General features: G+C 36.0%; 1 protein-coding gene across 10 annotated transcripts in view; it reads right to left on the bottom strand.

The window, feature by feature from the left end:
- Positions 1–3,443: 3,443 nt before the first annotated feature.
- NR3C1 (nuclear receptor subfamily 3 group C member 1) overlaps positions 3,444–21,601 on the bottom strand; it is a 123,031-nt gene continuing 104,873 nt past the window's right edge. For all 10 annotated transcript variants that reach the window (XM_082454160.1, XM_082454162.1, XM_082454164.1 and 7 more), the window contains exons 7-9: positions 19,493–19,623; positions 8,206–8,363; positions 3,444–7,615 (exon numbers count right to left, since the gene is read on the bottom strand). In XM_082454160.1, coding sequence (XP_082310286.1) covers positions 7,463–7,615; positions 8,206–8,363; positions 19,493–19,623 — 442 coding nt within the window. In that variant the 3' untranslated portion in view covers positions 3,444–7,462. The remainder of the gene's footprint in view (positions 7,616–8,205; positions 8,364–19,492; positions 19,624–21,601) is intronic.

Raw genomic sequence — 21,601 nt, 5'->3', positions numbered from 1 at the left:
GTGGTCTTTTTTGTATGACTTCCTTTACTTAGCATGTTTTTGAGGTTCATCCATATTATAGCATGCATCATTCTTTTTTTTGTTATTGCTGTGTAGTATTTTATTGTATGGCTCTGCTACATTTTGTGTATGTGTTCATTCATTAATGTTGTGTTTATGTTGATGGACATTTGAGTTCTTTCCCCCTCTTGGCTATTATGAATAATGGTGCTATGAATATCTGCATGCAAGTCATCATGTGCCCATGTTTTTTTCCTTTCGAATAGACACAGAGCAATGGAATTGATGAGCCACGTGTCTCATCTTTGATTCCTTGAGGGCAGGAACATCACGCTGAAGTTTTAGTATTGGTTTAGTGGTCTTTTAATTGGCTCCTCTAGCACGCCTGCCACATAGTTGGTAGGGAAACTGGTCAAGAGGTATTTATGATATAGTTTCATGCTCTGTGAGTCTTTGTTTGGTTTTTATGCACACTATCCCCTATTAGCGCCACTTGGAAAGAGTTTTATTTTTATCTCCATTCCTTGCAATGCTAGCAAACAACCCTAATGGTTTTGGATGACCTATATTCTTATTTCCAGCATAATCCCGTGTATACTCAAAGACAGTACTTTCCAAGACAATGCCACATTAATAGAAAAGCTATGGCTTATTTACATTGTGTACACATATTATTCTATTGACTATTTATGGTGAGGGTATAGAAGGTGAACAGTATAAACTGTCTTTTATTCAAGTGCGTTGGATAGAGTTAGGAAAGTTTTTTGGGTTTCTGATGTTGTCTGTATCAGCGGTCCCCAATCTTTTTGGCACCAGGGCCGGTTTTGTGGAAGACAATTTTTCCACGGACCTGTGTGGGGGGAAGTTTCAGGGGGTAGTGAGAGTGATGGGGAGCAATGGGGAGCAATGGGGAGCAGCAGAAGCAGCTTCGCTTGCTCGCTCGCTGTCGCTCACCTTGCCCGCTGTCGCTCACCTCCTGCTGTCTGGTTCCTAATGCCGACTATCAGTCCACGGCCTGGGGGTTGGGGACCCCTGGTCTGTATGAACTGTTTTGTTCTGAGATTAGCATGTCTGTAACCGAATAAAGTAAAAAATGTTTCCCTAGCAAAGTATTGTTTCATTTTAACTGGGAAACAGAAGCTTGATAAAAAAGAAGGAGACTGCTATAGTTCCTAATGCTCTTAAGAGCCACTTACTGCCAGTTAATAGAGATTAGCTGAAGGTCTAAAAAAATATTCAACTAGTGTAAATGCCTCTGTATTTTCAACACCCCAAATCAGGCTCCTACTTGCCAAACTAAGAATAAATTTTGCATCAATTTTCATTTATAAACAATTGTCTTCCTCATTTTGAGTGTAGCCTATGTGCCTTATATAGCTTGAAGAAATAAGTTTGTTGGTTTTCCTTTAGGTGTTAGTGAAACAGCTTCCTTGTATATTTGACAAACCAAAGGGTATTGTCATCTCTGGGCAGCTGTTTTTACCATCAACATCCCCAAGGGATAGGACACATGTTTTTTTAAAAATAAATTTATTTATTTATTTATTTATTTATTTATGGCTGCGTTGGGTCTTCGTTGCTGTATGCGGGCTTTCTCTAGTTGCGGTGAGCGGGCGCTCTTCTTTGTTGCGGTGCACGGGCTTCTCACTGTGGTGGCTTCTCTTTGTTGCGGAGCACGGGATCTAGGCGCACAGGCTTCAGTAGTTGTGGCACACGGGCTCTAGAGCGCAGGCTCAGTAGTTGTGGCGCACAGGCTTAGTTGCCCCACGGCATGTGGGATCTTCCCAGACCAGGGCTCAAACCCGTGTCCCGTGCATTGGCAGGCGGATTCTTAACCACTGTGCCACCAGGGAAGCCCAGGACACTTTTTTTTTTTTTTTTTCAGGACACATGTTTTTAAGAGAAGGAATTATCATTGTTAAATGTCTAAGTCAAAATTGATATGGTAGTAAAAATGATTAGATTAAATGAGATCATGTCAAAAGGCTGATATAGAATGGTCAATATGGGTTCATTTAATCTAGTTAGGAGCTTCGTATTAATAATTTCTCAGTAGTGCTTAAGAGCATGGACTTTTGAGCCAGATGCCCAGTGTTTAAAAAAAAAAAAAGTCATACTTAACCACTTCCAAGCTTTGTGACCTAGGCAAGTTAGTTGTTTAAGCCACAGTCTCCTCATAAAAATACAATGAGGTTAATAGTACTACTTTATAGTAGCACTTTATAGGGTTGTTAAGTTTAAATGAGATAATATATTGAAACATGATGCCTGGCACAAAGTAAGTGCTCAGTAAATGTGAAACACTAGCTTAGTTTAACAACAGAAAACACCAGTTCCCTGGGAGCTTGTAGACTAGAGGCATGTTCTCTGACATGTGATAAATGTGGCCTCATTACAAAGATTTTTCATTCAAACTTCAATAAAATGGGAGTTAGTTAGCAGGTATGAATCAGTTTAAACTCTGAGCTTTTCCCTTTATAAAACAGAGTTAATATCTTCCTCAGAATTTGTTTTTATTTCATTCATTTATTGGGTAGGCGAGGATTAACTGGTATAATGTATGTGAAAGTGTTCTACAAATGTAAGGCTAATACTTGAAGTGAATGGTAAAGCAATAACGTGTACTGGTGCCATATCATCTGGCACTTCTGCATTGTACCTTAAGACACTGGGAAAGGAGGTTTGTTGTATACACTTTCGCAAGTGACTGACTGAGGGTAGCAATAGTATTTTTCTTGTTCATATTCTAGCTTCAGTATTTATTATATAGTGGGTACATAGCAAATACTTGGTGCACATATGATGGGTAAGGCAAACTTGGTTTTAAAATCATAATACCCTTTCCTTAGGGATGGAGGTCACTTGTGGAGAGAAGAGTGTTGATAGGAAAGTTTGTTAGATCATCCAGTTCATGGATATGACCTGAACACAATATGCTTTTGGAAATACTATATAGATTGTATAGAATAGCTGGCTTACCATTTTACCCCTTCTGCTTTTATTGTCTATAATGTGCAACACTGCTATATTTACTAAATGTTTATGTCCTTTTCTGGAGAAAGAGCTGATTTTAAATTAAGATAAGAATTTTGACTAGATAATACATTTATTTACATAAAATATCAATTTTCATGATAAAGACTGTTACAGTTGGAGAAGGCTTAGGAGTGAGTTCTTCCTTCCCTTAATAGCCTTTGCAGTAGTTGGTACATGACCATTTGAGGCATAGATGGGACAGTCTTTGGGTCTTTGAAGCCAGGGTTAAGCTCATTTTGAATTTCTCCCATATTAGCGTGTAACTGTTGCCACATTGACATTTAAATGTCCACTTTAGCATCTTAAGCTTCCTGAAGTGGTAACTCCACCTTCAGTAGAAGAGGGAGGAAAAAAGCAGGAAAATTGGAACTGCATGAGTTCTACAAAAGCATGTTGGAGTCATATAATGAAAAAGCAGATTTTTTTTTATTATTATGTTTCTCCATATTTGGCATTGCTGTAAATGGCTAACTAACATTTACTGCCAATTCAGTACAAATGTGTGGTTTGGTAATACCAGAACAGCAACTTTAAATGAAAAATAAAAGTTAAACATTTCCACACAAGATTTTACAGTCTGACATTTCACTGCGTAGGTAAAAAGACACTTTTTTTTTTTAAACTACAGATTATTATTCAGCATGAATAAAAAACTACAACTTTTATTTTTAAACAGGAGTCACTGGTTTTAATTTTTACACATTTTAAAATTACTGTGATAAAAAATAATGAAAAAGCTTCTTAATAATGCCATACACAGTATAATATAGATTTGTCCCCATTATATAGCATTTGTTTAATATACAAAATAGAATATTGACACACTTGAATCTATGTGTAGTTAAGCAAGTTATTCGAGGAGGGTATTTTCATACAGCCTTTCATCAGAAAATAAAATCCTTCTTTCAGGCATCTTCTAGAGAGAAGGTAATCCTTTCCCAAAAACCTGGTAACTAATCCTTGGTGGACCAGGCTGACTGAAAACGATAAACTTCCATTCCAAGTGGTTAACACGTCCTCCTTACACTCTTACTTTCTCTTCCAATTCTCAAACCAGGCACAGAAAAACACTTTCATCTACAGCTACGGTCTTTTGGGTGATCCACCAAGATCAAAATCTCACTGAGGGCTGCCACAGTTCTTGACTTCTATCAGATCAAAGTATAATAATATTGTTTATCTCATGGTGATGTAGTTTTAGGATATTTAACAGAGAACTAAAATGATAAGACTTAACGATAATAGGTTGTGTAGATAGATAAGTGAAATTGGAATTGCTCTTCTCCCATCCCCCAGTTCTGAAGTGAGGCTGGCTTTCCTTTATATGCATATCCAGAGCTCATCCTATGCTAAATATTAAGCTCTTCATAAACACTAATCATGCTAGTTTTCCTTTTGGGGTGTCTTTTTTTTTTTTTTTTTTCAGGAGAAGGAAGGTGCTCTTTTAGGGTCCCCTCCCATAGTTTTAGACAGTTGGGTATACATATCCCAAAGCACTTGTATAGTATCCCATAGCAAGGCCTAAAAATACAGAGAGGGTCACTTTTTTCTACCAGTAATTAAAAATACTTTTCAGGATTTGTTGTGAGTCACCTAGGCACGTCACCTCTCGCTGAAATTACTACAAACGTCAACAGTTTGGGATGGCAAGATACAACATACATAGAAGATGAAGCTGCTTTCAAATAGCACCATAGCTTTCTTCACTTAAATCCATAATTATACTCACACATAATTCAGGTAAATTTCTTCTTTCCCACATATCCTAAATTGTCACAGCTTCTTTTTCCATTTAATGTACAGCCTCCTATAGTTTTATGAGTGTCAGTCCATTTCCTTTTAACCACAAAGTGCACATATCTTTTATTCACTGAGCTCTATTTCTGGGGAGCCAAGGTTGTTGGGGCTAAAGTCCAGATTCCCGTGTGATGTGCTTTCTGCAGCGTTCTATAAATGAATAATAATTTATCTTTCAGAAGCTCTTTCTGAAACGTAACACTGTCGCTGATGATAATATTCAAGCGGTATTTCTTAGGCACCAAAAATTTCACATCCAGCTGGGTTACAAACCATTTTAAAATACTTTGAGATCAATTTAAACAATTACAAAGGAATAGCCCCTTTTAGAGAGCATTCAAAAAGCAAATGATTACATTTTTTATTAAATAATTTCTCTAAAATACCGAAAAATAAGAACATTCAAAAAGCATTCAAAGAAAACATAAACATATCCTCATTTGGAAAGGAACTCTTGTAGGAAAGAAAGGAATTAGTGTATTATTGGCAACCTATGAGATTCTGCACTATTTACATATTGCTGGTACCTCTATGCGTATTATTGCCAAACTTCTAAAGCCTCTGTTTTTATTAAACTGTTGGAGAGGCTGTACGTGATGGTGCCTGTAGGTGTGTAAGCACCGCCTTTCTGTCCCCTGTTTAAACACTTTAGCGCAAGGGGAGGTTCAGTAAACTAAACCTGCGCGGACAGACTCGCTGTTGGAATGAGAAGGGTGGCCATTCTGGGAGGCAGAGGGTTACTTCCTCTCTGACCTCAATGGGGCGGAGCCTCGAGAACCCTCACAGCGCACAGGGCCGGTCTCCATCTCCCTCTTCCTCTAGAGCAGACCTGTTTGCTTTCTGCGCCCACTGCTGCCTGTATGAGCGCTCGCACACATCATAAATCATAGAGGTTATCCGTCAACGTTTCTCTGACCCCTACAAAAAATATATAGCATGTCATGATAAAACAATCTCATCTAAAAATCATTCTTATTTTACACTGTACAAGCTATTTTACAATCATTTTAATAAATTGCATGTAAAGCTGCAGTAGCCCTTCCCTTCCCAGATTAGTGAATACCAATATGATATATATCTGAAACTATAACTAAATATAAAAATATATTAGAAGTTTCATGTTTTTAATATTAGATTTTCAGTTTTCTATTACACAAATAATTTGGCCACCTTGAATAGAAATCAAATTTCTTGTGGCTTAGTAAATACAAGTTTTGAGTTTACAGAAAGTTGGTAAGGTGCACACAGAAAGGGCTACTACAGCTTCTATCTTGTTTAAAATGATAATTCTCAACAGTGAGGAGGAGAAATTCACATGACTTTTGTTGAACTCCATGGCACACATAAGGATGTGAGGGATGTATAGTTTTACGAACACGGAAGTCTGACGTATAGTCCTAAATCAGAAAAATCAGTAGCTGAGCTTTCCTGTACTCCCAGGAAAGAAAGACCAATTGGTGACAAATGGGAATGTGAAAATGGGTGTCTAGCCACTTTTGCCATATTACAGACTTTGGGGGGGGGTGTAAAGTTTAGAGGGAGGAATTACTTGGACAGATTAAAATCTTCTCAGCTGTGTTTCAGCTGGTTATCTGGAATCATAACTTTTAAGAAGTTATACAAACTACAACAAAAGGTCCTGAAAGACAGTTTACCAACTTTCTTGCCATCTAACCATTGCAGAGATAGGGTGTTAGGTACAAACAGGGCCTCTTGGTAGTTTTATTTTTTTTATTTTTTATTTTTTAATTTTTTTAAATTAGTCTTTTGTAATCCATGGTTTACCCAGCAGGTCACTGGACTAGGTGCTCTACACCAGTTAGGACGGTTAATTTGCACAATCTATATAATTCTCCACTGAAGCAGATATGTACAAAATATGAGCTTTTTTGACAAGAAAACTGGAGATTTGAGTCAATTTTTGTGGTCTTCTGATAGCTAAGTGCCATCAGGTTAGAAGCACCAACCCATTTTCACACAGAAGATTAATGTTTAGAGTTTATTTAGGAAAGCTATGAACTAGCTGCCCATCTTAAACAGCTATACAATAACTTGAATACAAAAATTATGTAAGAAAAAATGAGCAAGCATAGTTCACTGAATATAAAGGAAATTGTTAAAACCAGACAGTAATAGCTATAAAAGGCACAACTTCCCTTTTCTGATATACACTTGTAAACTTTTTTCAGGTTTCCATGCATAAATCAAAAAATGCTATCCTAACTATACAGGGGAAAATACACCAACAAAAAGTCTAGAAAATCTTGTCCAGCCAACTGTGAAAAGTATGAGCAGAAAGTTCATCACGCAGACTTCGGGCACTGGTGGTTTAGGTGCCATCCTTCTCTGAAAGTGGAGCTTACCCCTGTGTTATTGTTTCTAATTTCTGGCATCCACCAACTATCACTTTCTACTTTTCCCATCACTGAAAAGTGATGGCTCAACTGCTTCTGTTGCCAAGTCTTGGCCCTCTATAAACCACATGTAGTGCGTATTTAAAACAAAACAAAAACCAAAACCAGACAAAAACAAAAAAGAAAAACAAAACTGCTACAGGACAGATTGACAGTGTGTACAATAAAAGCTATAAATTCAACTCTCTTTAAGGCAACCCTTCTTATTAAGGCAGTCACTTTTGATGAAACAGAAGTTTTTTGATATTTCCACTTGAATATTTTGGTATCTGATTGGTGATGATTTCAGCTAACATCTCTGGGAATTCAATACTCATGGTCTTATCCAAAAATGTTTGGAAGCAATAGTTAAGGAGATTTTCAACCACCTGCAAGAGAATATATAGTAATGATCAGTCTTAAAAACTTAGCAGTAGGGATATCTCATGCTTGTTGTTGGCCTCTATTTTTTTTTTTTTTTTTTAAATTTCTGACTTAGAATATACCAATCTCTGCTGGAATTCCCCAGGTGAAAAAGAAGTTTACCCAAATAAAATGAGCACTCAGGTACCAAAGATCTTTGAATTTCTTAAATTGTATATAGAATTATATGGAATTAAGTATTTTGTGAAGAATTGCAGTACCATAGTATATGAAGGACACATTCGAACTTATTGGATAAGTTCATACAAAAATAAGGAATTCTACCTTTTAAAAAAATAGTGCTGTTAAATTCTGTACTAGCATCATGATGTTAGATGCACATAACTAGATGAAACAGTATTTCATAATTGGCCTTAGGAGAAATGTGTGCCAAACTGAACTTTATAGGTTGAAATCAAACCACCACGAAAATCCATAAATGGGAAAAAAAAAAAAAAACCCAACAACTACCGGTATATAATTATATACACTAATCAGGACATACTTTATGTCTCAGAAAATTCTTTTGATATTTGGATTTTTGTTTGACACTTACATCATGCATGGAGTCCAAGAGTTTTGTCAGCTGGTAAAACCGCTGCCAGTTCTGACTGGAATTTCCTTCTCTCTTGACGATGGCTTTTCCTAGCTCTTTGATGTAGGTCATTCTAATTTCATCAAATAGCTCTTGACTCTTCAAACCTTCCTTAGGAACTAAAAGGTTAAGATGTAATCAATTAAAGAATTTTCTTGTGATAACTTTTCATTTATGCAAGTAGGGCATTTATTAGTAGTAGCACATTTCATGATTTACATAGTCTATCTGTTCTTAATGCACTCCATTAAAACATAAGCATTTTCGAAGGATTATGAAACTACAGCCATGAGAGAATATGGGATAATAGAACATTGGAGGACTTAACTTTGGGTTTATCACTTTGTTTCTCATTTATGAATGGAGCTGGCAAGCACCTTCCTCCTTAGTTCACAAAGCTAATTTGAAGACCAAATGAATAATACATTGACTGTCATTCTGCCCTTGAGTTTAATTCTAGTACAGACATAGACGGTTTCAACAAAACAGTGTTTATTCTTTCAATTACATCTTGGAATATCTGTGATATCACCAGTCAATTAGGACCTTAAAATCAGCATGCAATACATTTTATTAATCAGTGTGTTAACATACTGAGTTGGTACAATTCCAGTCTAAAAAGAAACTTGTTTTTTTATGTGGCTTATATATATGCCTTACTGGGGAGCAAATATCTGCCTTTCCTTATGTACAGAAATACAGAAAATACCTCATGGATCATAAAGTTGGTATAAAATCAGTTTTTTACATTACTCTTCAAAAAATGATACCAGTAAGAGGGACTGTGAACAGAGTGTTAACCATGGTTTCACTTAGTCTTGCAGAGATTATGACTTTTGTGGATGCTACATTTCTTAAAGTGTGCTCCTAGGAACTCTGGTTCTGTGTTAATGATGATTAGGGAAAAAAGGATTTGATGGTCAGAATTTAGCAAAACTAAGTGTTTAATACAAAGTTAGGCAGATTTCTGGATTTCAGGACTTCTCAGAGCTATAATTATGCACTCTCCAGGGAGGGGAACACATTGTTTCCCGAACTTAAACTTCATTGCTGCTGACATCTTAGAAAATGCTGGAATAGAGGAAAAGCAGTGGGTTCAGGAGAAGGAAGTCTTTTTCATTCTTACTTGCCCTGTGGACTTGAGTATAACCTCCCTGAGCCCGTTTCCTACTCTTTCTCAGTGAATTAAAAAAATTTTTTTTATTTAAAAAAATTTAGATATAATTAATATATAACATTACAATAATTTCAGGTGTATAACACAATGATTTAATATTTGTATATTATTACAAAATGATCACCACAGTAAGTCTAGTTAACATCCATCACCATAAATTGTTACAAAACTTTTCTTGTGATCAACTTTTGAAGATTTTACCCTTAGCAATTTTCAAATATACAGTATCATTATTAACTGTAGGCACCCTGCTGTACATCTCCATGAATTATTTATTTTATAGCTAGAAGTCTGTACTCTCTAAACTCTTCACCCATTTCTCCCATCCCCCAACACCAGCCCCCCAACACACACACAACTCTGGTATCCACCAGTTTGTACTCTGTGTCCATGAGCTTTTGTTTTTAGATTCCACATACAAGTAAGATTATATGGTATTTGTCTTCTCTGACTTATTTCACTTAGCATAATGCCCTCAAGGTCCATCCACGTTGTTGCAAATGATGAGATTTCATTCTTTCTTATGGCTGAGTAATATGCCAGCAAATATATATACCACATTTTCTTTATGCAGTCATCCATCAGCGGACACTTAGGCTATTTCCATATCTTGGCTATCATAAATTATTCTGCAGTGAACGTGGGGGTGCACTTCTCTTTTCCATATCTTTTTTTGTTTCCTATGGTTAAATACCCCAAAGTGGAATTGCTGGATCATACAGTAGTTCTGTTTTTAATTTGCTGAAAAACCTCCATACTGTTTTCTATAGTGGCTGCACCAATTTACATTCCCTGAAGAGTGCACAAAGGTCCCCTTTTTCTCCACACCCTTGCCAACACTTGTTTTCTTTGGGCTTTTTGATAATAGTCATTCTAATAGATGTAAGGTGTGGTTTTGATTTGCATGCATTTCCCTGATGACTAATGATGTTAAGCACCTTCTTATGTACTTGTTGACTGTTTGTATGTCTTTGTGAGATGTCTGTTCAGGTCCTTCGCCCATTTTAAAAACCAGGGTATTTGTCTTTTTGCTATTGAGTTGTATGAGTTCTTTATATGTTGTGGATATTAACCCCTAATCAGATATATGATTTGCAAATATTTCCTCTCATTTGGTAGGTTGCCTCTTCATTCTGTTGATGGTTCCCTTTGCTGTGTAGAAGCTCTTTAGTTTGATATAGTCTCATTTGTTTATTTTGCTTTTGTTGCCTTGGCTTTTGGTGTCCAATCTGAAAAATCAACCCCAAGACGGACATCAAGGAGCTTACGGCCTATGTTTTCTTCTAGGACTTCTATGATTTCAGGACTTATGTTCAAGTCTGATGTATTTTGAGTTAATTTTTGTGTATGGTGTAAGACAGTGGTCCAGTTTTCCCACATCTTTACTAAAGAGACTGTTGTTTCCCCATTGTATACTGTTGGCTCCTTTGTCAATATATGCACGGCTTTATTTCTTGGCTCTCAATTATGTTCCATTGATCTATGTGAATGGTTTTATGCCAGTACCATACTGTACAGCTTTATAATATAGTTTGAAACCAGGGCGTGTGTTCAGCTTTGTTCTTCTTTCTCAAGATTGCTTTGGCTATTCTGGGTCTTTATGCTTCCATACAAATTTTAGGATTGTTTGTTCTGTTTCTGTGACAAATGCCATAGGAATTTTGATAGGGATTGCATTGAATCTGTTGATTTCTTTGAACAGTATGGACATTTTAACAATATTAATTCTTCCAATACATAAGCACACAATGTCCATTTATTTTTTTTATTTCCTTCAGTTTCTTTCACTGAAACGTCTTAGTTTTCAGCGTACAAGTCTTTTACCTCTGTGGTTAAATTTATTCCTATGTTTTTTGTTCTTTTTGATGCAACTGTAAATGGAATTGTTTTCTTAATTTTTTGTAAATTGAATTTGTATCCTGCAACTTCACTGAATTTATTAGTTCAGTTTTTTTTGATGGCATCTTTAGGGTTTTCTATATATAAAATCAGATCATCTGCAAATAGTGAGGGTTTTACCTATTAAAAAAATTTTTTTCAAATAGTTTTATTGATTACAATTAAACAGGCAGTAATAATTAGACCACCCAGGATGTGCAGACCCCAGTTAGAGTTTTACTTCTTCCTTTTTTGATTTTGGATGCCTTTTATTTCCTTTTCTTGCCTAACTGCTCTGGCTAGAACTTCCAGTACTAGGTTGACTAGAAGTGGCTAGAGTGGGCATCCTTGGCTCTCACTCCTTATTTCAGAGGAAAAGCTTTCAGCTTTTCACCACTGAGTATGACATTAGCTGTGGGCTTGTCATATATGGCCTTTATTATGTTCGGATACCCTATTTCTATACTGGGTTTGTTGAGAGTTTTTATTATAAATGAATGTTGAATTTTTCTTTTTAAATAACATCTCTATTGGAGTATAATTGCTTTACAATGGCGTGTTAGTTTCTGCTGTGTAACAAAGTGAATCAGCTCTACATATATCCCCATATCTCTTCCCTCTTGCGTCTCCCTCCCATGGATGTTGAATTTTGTCAAATGCTTTTTCTACATTTATTGAGATGATCATATGTTTTTATCCTTCATTTTTTTAATGTGGTATATCACTCTCATAGGATTTTGGTTAGGATTAGACCAAAGAATACATATGAAAACGTCTTGATTCCATAAAGCAAAGTCGACACTTCTGAGATGTCAGTATTAGTGTGAAAATGAAGGCCACTTAATCAGGAGTGATACTCTTATCACTGCCATGTTTAAAGTGGGTTACAAATAATCTAGTTATTGCTAATTTTTAAAATAATGACTGCTTATTTATAAATTTTTTTCCCTGCTGGTTGTCCTCATTCTAAAAATAATTAGGGGAGAAATCCTATTCAGTATTTATATTTAAAAGAATTTCATCCATTCCAAATTACCCCCAATAATCCTTGGGATTTTTGCTTTATGTAGTTCAGGGCCATATATTCAGAATTATTTTCCTGGTGAGTAGAATGCTTTATCTAATGAGTATCTTTAAATATAGAACTGTTTTGGGGGGCCTTAGAGTCTATTTTGATAATAATGTAGCTGCTTCAGCTTTCTTTTGGGTAAAGCCGTGGTCAGCAATGACCCACTACCTGCAGCCTGTTTTTGTAAATAAAGTTTTACTGAAACACAGCCATGCCTGTTCTCCTTAAGTATTGTTGATGACTGTGGTCATGTCACAAGGGGCAGAGTTTGAGTACTACTGACAGAGACTGTATGCAAAGCTGAAAACATTTACCATCTGGCCTTTTACAGAAAGTTTGCCACCACTGGGTTACAATATGCATAGTATATCAGCCACTCAACATCTTTATTTAGGTATATCTCTTGTAAATAGCACAAAGTTGGATTGTTTTCTTAATCCAGTCTTGCACTTTCTATATCTTTTTATCTTGGAGCCTTGGAGCATTTAGTCCATCTATATTTAATGAAATTGCTGATATATTTGAATTATTTGTACCATCTATTTGTTACTTCCTCTTATCATGCCTTTGTTTATGCTTCCCCACCCACTGCCTCTCATTTCTTTTATTCTTTTGGATTGGTTTTTCTTACCATGTTCTCCCCCCAACCCCTCATGGTTTGGTATGTACTTTGTATACTCTGTACACTCTTTCTATTTCTTGTTGTCATCCTTGAAATTTAAACACTCATTTTTAACTTATCAAACTTGCCTTTTTTTAAAAAAATAAATGTATTTATTTATCTTTGGCTGCGGTGGCTCTTTGTTGCTGCGCGCGGGCTTTCTCTAGTTGTGGCGAGTGGGGGCTACTCTGTTGCGGAGCAGGGGCTCTAGGTGCATGGGCTTCAGTAGTTGTGGCACGTGGGCTCATTAGTTGTGGCTCGCAGGCTCAGTAGTTGTGGCACACAGGCTTAGCTGCTCCGCAGCATGTGGGATCTTCCCGGACCAGGGCTTGAACCCACGTTCTGCATTGGCAGGTGGATTCTTAACCACTGCACCACCAGGGAAGCCCACCTTCTTGCATGTATGTAACTATTGTGTACTTTAGTTGTATTTTTTAACTCCCCAAAGACACTATTACTGTTATTTTATACAGTGTTAGTTTAAATGTATCTAAATATTTACCACTTTCTGTGTTCTTTTTTCCCTCTTCAAAGATGGGATTACTTTCCTTAGCCTAAGTATATCCTTTAATATTACTTTACTGAGGATCTGTGGTGGCAAATTTTCTTTTGACCTTCATTAAAAATAAATAGGACTATTGGTATATTTAGGTCTTTCAAATTTAAAGTGGTTGAGATATTTGGATTAATAGCTACATGTTTGTGACTGTTTTCTACTCACTGTTCTTGTTATTTCCTTTTTTCTGCCTTTTCTAGTTTTTATTGTGTTTCGTATGATTCTATTTTTCTCTCCTCTCAGTATATCAATTATTACTTCTTTTTAAAGTTGTGTTTAGTGGCTGCCCTAGAGTTTGCAATGTACATTTACAACTAATCTACATCTCCTTTCAAATAGCACTGCACTATTTTATAGGTAGTGCAGGTATCCTTAAAACAGTATTCCCAATTCTTCACCCCATCCTTTTAACATTGCTAACATTCATTTCACTTATCCATATGTTATAATTATCCCATACACTGTTGCTATTATTACTTTAAACAGTTATTAGATCAATTAAGAAGAAAAATGAAATTTTATTTTCATCTATTCCTTCTCTAGAGCTCTTCCTTTCTTTAAGTAGATCCGTGTTTCTGAACTAAATCAATCTCCTTTCCTCATCAGAACTTCTTTTAACATTTTATGCAAGGCAGGTCTTCTACGACTAATTCTCCCAGATTTTTGTCTGTGAAAGCCTTCCTTGTGCCTTCACTTACGAAGGGTACTTTCACTGGACACCAGCTCTTACATGGGTGATCTTTTTCTTTCTTTCAACACTGAATAAATAGTTCACTACCTTCTTGCTTGCATGGTTTCTAATGGGAATTCTAATGTAATTTTTATCCTTGTTCCTTTATAAGGAACAAGTAAGCTGTTTTTTCCTCTGGCCTCTTTCAAGATTTCCTTATTGTCTTTGGTTTTCTGTAATTTGAGTAAAATATGCCTAGGTGTAGATTTTTTGCTGTTTATTTATCTTTCTGGGTATTTTCCCAGCTTCCTGGATCTGTGCTTTGGCATGTGTCATTAATTTTGGAAATTTATCAGCCTTTATTGCTTCAAATATTTCTTCTGTTCCTTCCTTTTTTTTTACTTCTGATATTCCCATTACTTGTACGTTACACCTTTTGTAATTGTCCTCACAGTTCTTGAATGTTTTGTTGCATTTTTTTCATTCCTTTTTCTCTTTGCATTTGAGTTTGGGAAGTTTCTACTGAGGTATCTTCAAGCTCAGTGATTCTTTCCTTGGCTGTGTCAAATCTGCTGATGAGCCCGGCATTCTTCATTTTCATTACAGTATTTTTAATTAATTTCTAGCATTTCATTTTGATTCTTTCTTAGAGTTTCTACCTCTCTGCTTACAAAACCCATATATTCTTGTATGTTTACTTTTTCCATTAGAGCCCTTAATATATTAATTGTTGTTATTTTAAATTCCCTATCTGATAATTATAACATCTGTGTTATGTCTGAGTCTGGTTTTGATGCTTGTCTCTCCAGATTGTAGTTTTAAATTTTTTGCTGAGAGCTGGATATGACATATCAGAACTGAGGTAATTAATTAGGCTTTTAATCTGGTTAGGAGCAGGTTGTGTTTAAGGCTTGCTGAAGCTATAGGTGTTAAGAGGTTTCAGTTTCCTCTAATTTCCTTGTTCTTATTTTTTTCCCCCCTGTTGTCTTTGAGTTTCCCTAAGAACACCTTCTTAAATAGCTGTGTTCTGTAGGTCTCCCAGTTGTAATTCTGGATTATACTTAGGAACTCTGTTAATATGATTGTAAGGTGTTGGGGATGTGGAGTGTTTTATACTTTTATGGTTAAATCTCAGGTTTTTCTTTTTTCTTTTTTTTAAAATTAATTATAGTAGGCCTGAGTCCCTAGGCTCTGACCTTTAGACGTGCTTCTGAACCTTTTTTTTCCCTCCTCCTTCTCCTCCCTTACATGAGATACGAAGGTAAAGGGGGCTGGAGTTATCTATTTGCCCGTTTCGCCACGTCAGAAACATGAGGGAATCTTTCTCTGATCTTCACCTTGAAAACCTGGTGGGGCTTCTGGAGGTAAACCCCAGAAAACTGTGGGGGACAACCCCCCTAAGACTGGGTCCCCAGAGTTTTTAACATGCCAGCTTTTCCTCACTTCATCTCCAGAAATTCATCAAAAATACTGTAAGTGTTCCTATGTTACTGGCTCCAGTAGCTTCTGTTTCCAGAAAGCTGATCTTGGCTGAGCTTCTCTGTATTTGCCTGTTTCTCCAGATTTTCAGGTAGTGGTTTGCCCTGTGACCTTACTTCACTGATGGATCTAAAAAGAAGTCATTGACTGTCAGTTTGCTCAGCTTTTACTTATTTGTGAGGATGGGAATGATAACTGCCAAGCTGTTTAATTGTGAGAGCTGAAACTGGAAAGCCACCCTCATTTATTTTTCAATTTTTTTTTCCTTAGCTTTCTGAAAAAACTTACTCCACTTTCTTCAATTGCTGCTGTTCTGGAAAGTTTTCAGCCATTATATCTTTTCTCCTTTCATTTTGGATCTCTGATGATTATAATAAGACCAGAGCTTTTTTCAGCTGGTGTGCTATGAATGGGTTACGAATGTGTTGATAATGTCTGTTATGCTGGTTGCCAGTGGTTGCAAGTAGCCTTATTCATTTACCTCATTGTGCTATGTATGAATGCTATTTTTTATGTTCATTATGACACGAAAAGAGTTGTGAAGCACTGTTTTAGACCTCCTCCCTCAATCATGCCTCTTATTGTTGTTCATTTACATACATACATAACACACATACATAAATAATGAATACATGTACATGTATACACACATATATATGCATCTTAAAAATTGTATTCTGGCTAATTTCTTCAGATATGTATTTCAGTTTAAAGTCTCTTCAGATGCATCTAATCTGCCTTTAGAGCCATCATTTTTTTTACAATTACACTTGTCTTTAAACTTACTAAGTATACTAATTTACCAGGCTTTGCAAATATCCTCTCAGAGAAAGCTAGCTTCAGAGTGCAGCTTACCTCTTTCAGTACCTGCCTGCACAAAGTTTTAGTCTAGCATTTTTTAGTGGGAGGTAAGGATACCTATTTCAGTGTTCTGTCAGAGTAGAAGTCTAATTATATCTTAAGGTATGTATTTTCATTCTTCTGATTTTATTTTTTTTTTAAAGAACCAGTGATATATACTGGTTCAATTTACTTTTTCTTATCATCTACAATGGAAAAAAAAATATAGCTCAGTGAGTCTGGAATGTATAAAAAACTTAAAGCATCATTTTTTACCAGTAAGGTTAGTCAGTATCTTAGCACTGACCTGTACCTGGATATTACCAATCAAAATGATTCATGATCAGAAATTTAACTGTTGTTTCCTCAAATAACATCAAGCTCACTTCTTTAACAAGAGTACTGCTATAGGTAACCTTAAAAATTAGTATTTTTAATGGGTTGTGGAAATTTTTCTTACTTTGATTGAAATATTAGTGACATTAAACAACCTTTTGTAAAATGAAGATAGTATGAAAGCATTAATATTGATGTGTGCTTTGGAAAAGCTTAAACAGATATAGTCATGTGCAGTTATTTAGCAACTTTGAAACCACAGTTGTTACTAATGGAATGAAGGCTTTTTTTAAAAATTGGAAAGCTACTTGTTTGTATATGAAAGAGGTACTCAGCTATCAACTCTGTATTGTATAAATACTAACCTAATCATTTTTACTGGAGTGACCTGAAGTTTATAATGCTAACTGGTTCACAGACCTTCTTTTATTAGTTGTTGAAAATGCCACATTTTTACTAAGATAGATAGACGAGATACTTCGTATTTTTCAAAAGTTTTCTAGTATGCCTTTCCTAGCTGAAAGTAGTCTCACTGAGGTTCATATACCAATAACTTCATCTAAACTTTCAAGATTGTTCTATAAACTCTAGATAGAATCTGTCCAGCAGTCCAGCTCCAGTGCTGCATTAACCAACCTTCTAATAGTAATCAAGCACAGCTTTTGTAGGTTATATCTTTTTCTCCCATAATTTTTTTTTTAAATTAGTTTTTACTGGAGTATAGTTGATTCACAATGTTGTGTTAGTTTCTGCTGTACAGTAAAGTGAATCAGTTATATTGTATATATACATATACCCACTCTTTTTAGATTCTTTTCCCCTATAGGCCATTACAGAGTATTGAGTAGAGTTCCCTGTGCTATATGGTAGGTTCTTATTACTTATCTATTTTATGTATAGTAGTGTGTATATGTCAATTCCAATCTCCCAATTTATCCCTCCCCCCGCTTCCCCCTTGGCAACCATAAGTTTTTCTACATCTATGACTCTTTCTGTTTTGTAAATAAGTTCATTTGTATCATTTTTTTTATTAATGTATTAATTAATTTATTTATTTATTTTTGGCTGTGTTGGGTCTTCACTTCTGTGTGAGGGCTTTCTCTAGTTGCGGTGAGCGGGGGCCACTCTTCAATCGCGGTGCACGGGCCTCTCACTGTCGCAGCCTCTCTTGTTGTGGAGCACAAGCTCCAGATGCGCAGGCTCAGTAGTTGTGGCTCACGGGCCTAGCTGCTCTGCGGCATGTGGGATCTTCCCAGACCAGGGCTTGAACCAGGGTCCCCTGCATCGGCAGGCAGATTCTCAACCACTGCGCCACCAGGGAAGCCCCATTTGTATCATTTTTTAAGATTTCACGTATAAGCAATATCATATGATATTTGTCTTTCTCTGTCTGACTTACTTCACTCAGTATGACAATCTCTAGGTCCATCCATGTTGCTGCAAATGACATTATTTTGTTCTTTTTTTATGGCTGATACTCTATTGTATATTACCACATCTTCTTTATCCATTCCTCTGTTGATGGACATTTAGGTGGCTTCCATGTCTTGGCTATTGTAAATAGTGCTGCAGTGAACATTGGGGTGCATGTATCTTTTCGAATTATGGTTTTCTACAGATATATGTCTTGGAGTGGGATTGCTGGATCATATGGTAGCTCTATTTTTAGTTTTTCAAGAAACTTTTTATACTGTCCTCCATAGTGGGTGTATCAATTTACATTCCCACCAACAGTGCAAGAGGGTTCCCTTTTCTTCACACCCTCTCCAGCATTTACTGTTTGTAGATTTTTGTGGTGCTAGCCATTCTGACTGGTGTGAGGTGATATCTCATTGTAGTTTTGATTTGCATTTCTCTAATAATTAGTGATGTTGAGCAGCTTTTCATGTGAGAGTCTTGGCCATTTCTTTGTCAGTATTTCTTCTTTGGAGATATGTCTATTTAGATCTTCTGCCCATTTTTGATTGGGTTGTTTTTTTGATATTGAGCTGCATTAACTCTTTGTATATTTTAGAGATTAATCCCTTGTTGGTCACTTTGTTTGCAAATATTTTCTCCCACTCTGTGGGCTGTCTTTTCGTTTTGTTTATGGCTTCCTTTGCTGTGCAAAAGCTTTTAAGTTTTATTAGGTCTCATCTGTAATTTCGTATACACAGTAGTACTCATTGTATAACTAAAATTTTTCACCAAATAACAGTGTAGTAGAGAAACAAAAATCATTCTTGTTGGCATTCCTTCTCTGTGTCTTCTATACTGGCATTGTCAAAGGTTGCAGGACGGAAGAAGGCTGTAGATATTCCAGATCAGTAGAGACCTCCTCCTCCCTGCCATGTGATTCATATACCTCTCCATTTCTCCATGATACCTATCTATCTTATTAATAATCTTGGTATCACTGACTGTACCTTTCTAAAATTTTACATTTATGAAAATCTAAGGTACCTGACTAGCAGGAAATAGTAGACTTGGTATAATCATTAGTGCTTTGTATACAAATAAACCTTTGTTTCTAGACTTCTATATTTTACGCTTTTGAATATTTAGGTGACTATTTATTAGAAGAGAGTAGGTGTTCTACCAACCTGAAGAGAGAAGCAGTAAGGTTTTCATACAGAGATACTCTTCATAAGATACCTGAAGTCTGTTTAACTCAGAGGAAACATATAGCATATGTTTACATTGGTCATACATGCAGGGTAAAGCCATTCTCTGCCTGTGAAAGACAAATATCAGTGTTTGAGTTAGGAAGAAATAATTCTTGTTCCCCAAAAAAGTACTTTTTTGTTCTATTTTGCAAAGCCATGAACTCATCTAACTATTGCAATTAATGCTAATTCTCTCTGGATTAGAATTTTGGAAAACTTTCCTTAATATAGTGGAGAAATTATTCTACATTTGTTTTATTTAAGTATTTTAGAATTTATTTCTACAGAATTTATTACCAGGTTTTATGGTAGCATTTGAATATGTCCAGTTAGACAACACAGTTTTTAAAATCCTACCCATTTGAAAATCAAGCGGTATTTTTTTTCACAGCATTCCATTCTAAAGACAACTGTATGTGATACTGTTTACAGTTATGTAGAGGGTCAGAATTAGAACTTGACTGTAGGCTTTCTGATACCCAAAATCCGCCTCTGACTGACATTATGCGACTGAATATTCTTCCAACTAAAGGTACCCCAAATGAATTCTCAATTAGGATTCTCAACAGTTAGTATCACATCTATGATTTTCAAATAGACTCTCAAACACTAAGAGCCTGAAACTGAGCCTCATTCATGCTTTTAAAAATGCCTCAAGATCTGTTTTTTTAAAAAAATTTTCTGACAGAAAGTGATCTTGGACTTCTTAACAGAAAAAAAAAAAGATGATTATTATCATCACAACAGCATAAGGATACAAGAATGGGAAATAAGAATGCCCACTTAAAAAGCTGTTGTTTCTGTAAGCCATTTATCCTCCAATAAAGTTGAACACTGAGAAAAAATTTCTGTTAACTCCTACTTTATGTAAGAAATACCAGGTTATGCTATAACTGTTAAAGTCTAAATTTGAGTGCCCCCCAAATAAAAACTCTGAATTAGATTAATTTTATAAAAGAGGATATGTTGGTGTTTCATATAAATTCAGAGTTTTAATCCCAATTAAATGACTTCAAATTGCCTTTTAGAAAGTGACTATGAAGAGTAAATATAGTCAACAACATGTTGTTTTGGTTTAAAGATTTTTTTTTTTGATGTGGACCATTTTTAAACTCTTTATTGAATTTGTTACAACATTGATTCTGTTTTATGTTTTGGACTTTTGGCTGCGAGGCATGTGGGATCTTAGCTCCCCAACCAGGGATCGAACCCACACCCCCTGCATTGGAAGGCGAAGTCTTAACCACTGGACCGCCAGGGAAGTCCCTGTCAACATGTTTTTAACTTTTTAAGTAAGCATGGTCAGATTCTGAAATGAGCAAGTACTAAGAGATTTCAAATGTCTTTGAATATACATATAAGCTACATATTTTGATCAGTTAAATTTGATCAAACAACTTAAAATCTTGTCAAATTGTGATGCAGTGGTTTGAGCAGTCTTTTTTGGCAATAGATAGTCAAGGTGACTTCTTTCTTTGAAGTAGATACCTAAGAGTATGTGTGGAGATCTGGTCTGGTGAACCACATGGCAGTGCCTACTAACTGAGAGCAGAGATATGGCCCCTTCTTGGAATACAAAGAGTCTGATTATAGTACATATTTCACATGCCTCTTGTCATGTTTCTTCTCACTATGAAGACTGGTCTTCTCCTTCAGGTCTCACTCAGCTCAAATGAATGACACCTCCTCCAAGAAGCTATTAGCCACCCTATCTGAAAAAGACCTCTCTCTAGTAAAAACTCCATCACAGTCTGAGATTATTTTATTTGATGGTTATCTGTGTCTCCCCAACTAGAGTGTAAGCAATAAAGGTCAGGAACTTTGTCTTGTCCTCTGCTAATACTGTACCAGGCACATATTAGGAGTGTGGTCAGTATTTGATGTTCCCCTGTAATCCATTTTCCATCATGTTTTCCTCTGTTTGAAAACCCCCCTCCCCTGTGCACTGGTTTCCTCATGCTCTGAGAATAAAATCTAAACTCTATTTCATGGCCTACAAGATGCTGCTTGACTTGGTCCCTGTCCACTTCTCTAAACTCACAGAAT

The sequence above is a fragment of the Balaenoptera physalus genome (genome assembly GCF_965194825.1).
Source record: "Balaenoptera physalus genome assembly, chromosome: 3".
In the NCBI taxonomy this organism is placed as follows: Eukaryota; Metazoa; Chordata; class Mammalia; order Artiodactyla; family Balaenopteridae; genus Balaenoptera; species Balaenoptera physalus.
Note: the sequence above shows the minus strand (reverse complement) of the source record. Positions and strands in the feature narration are given on the sequence as shown.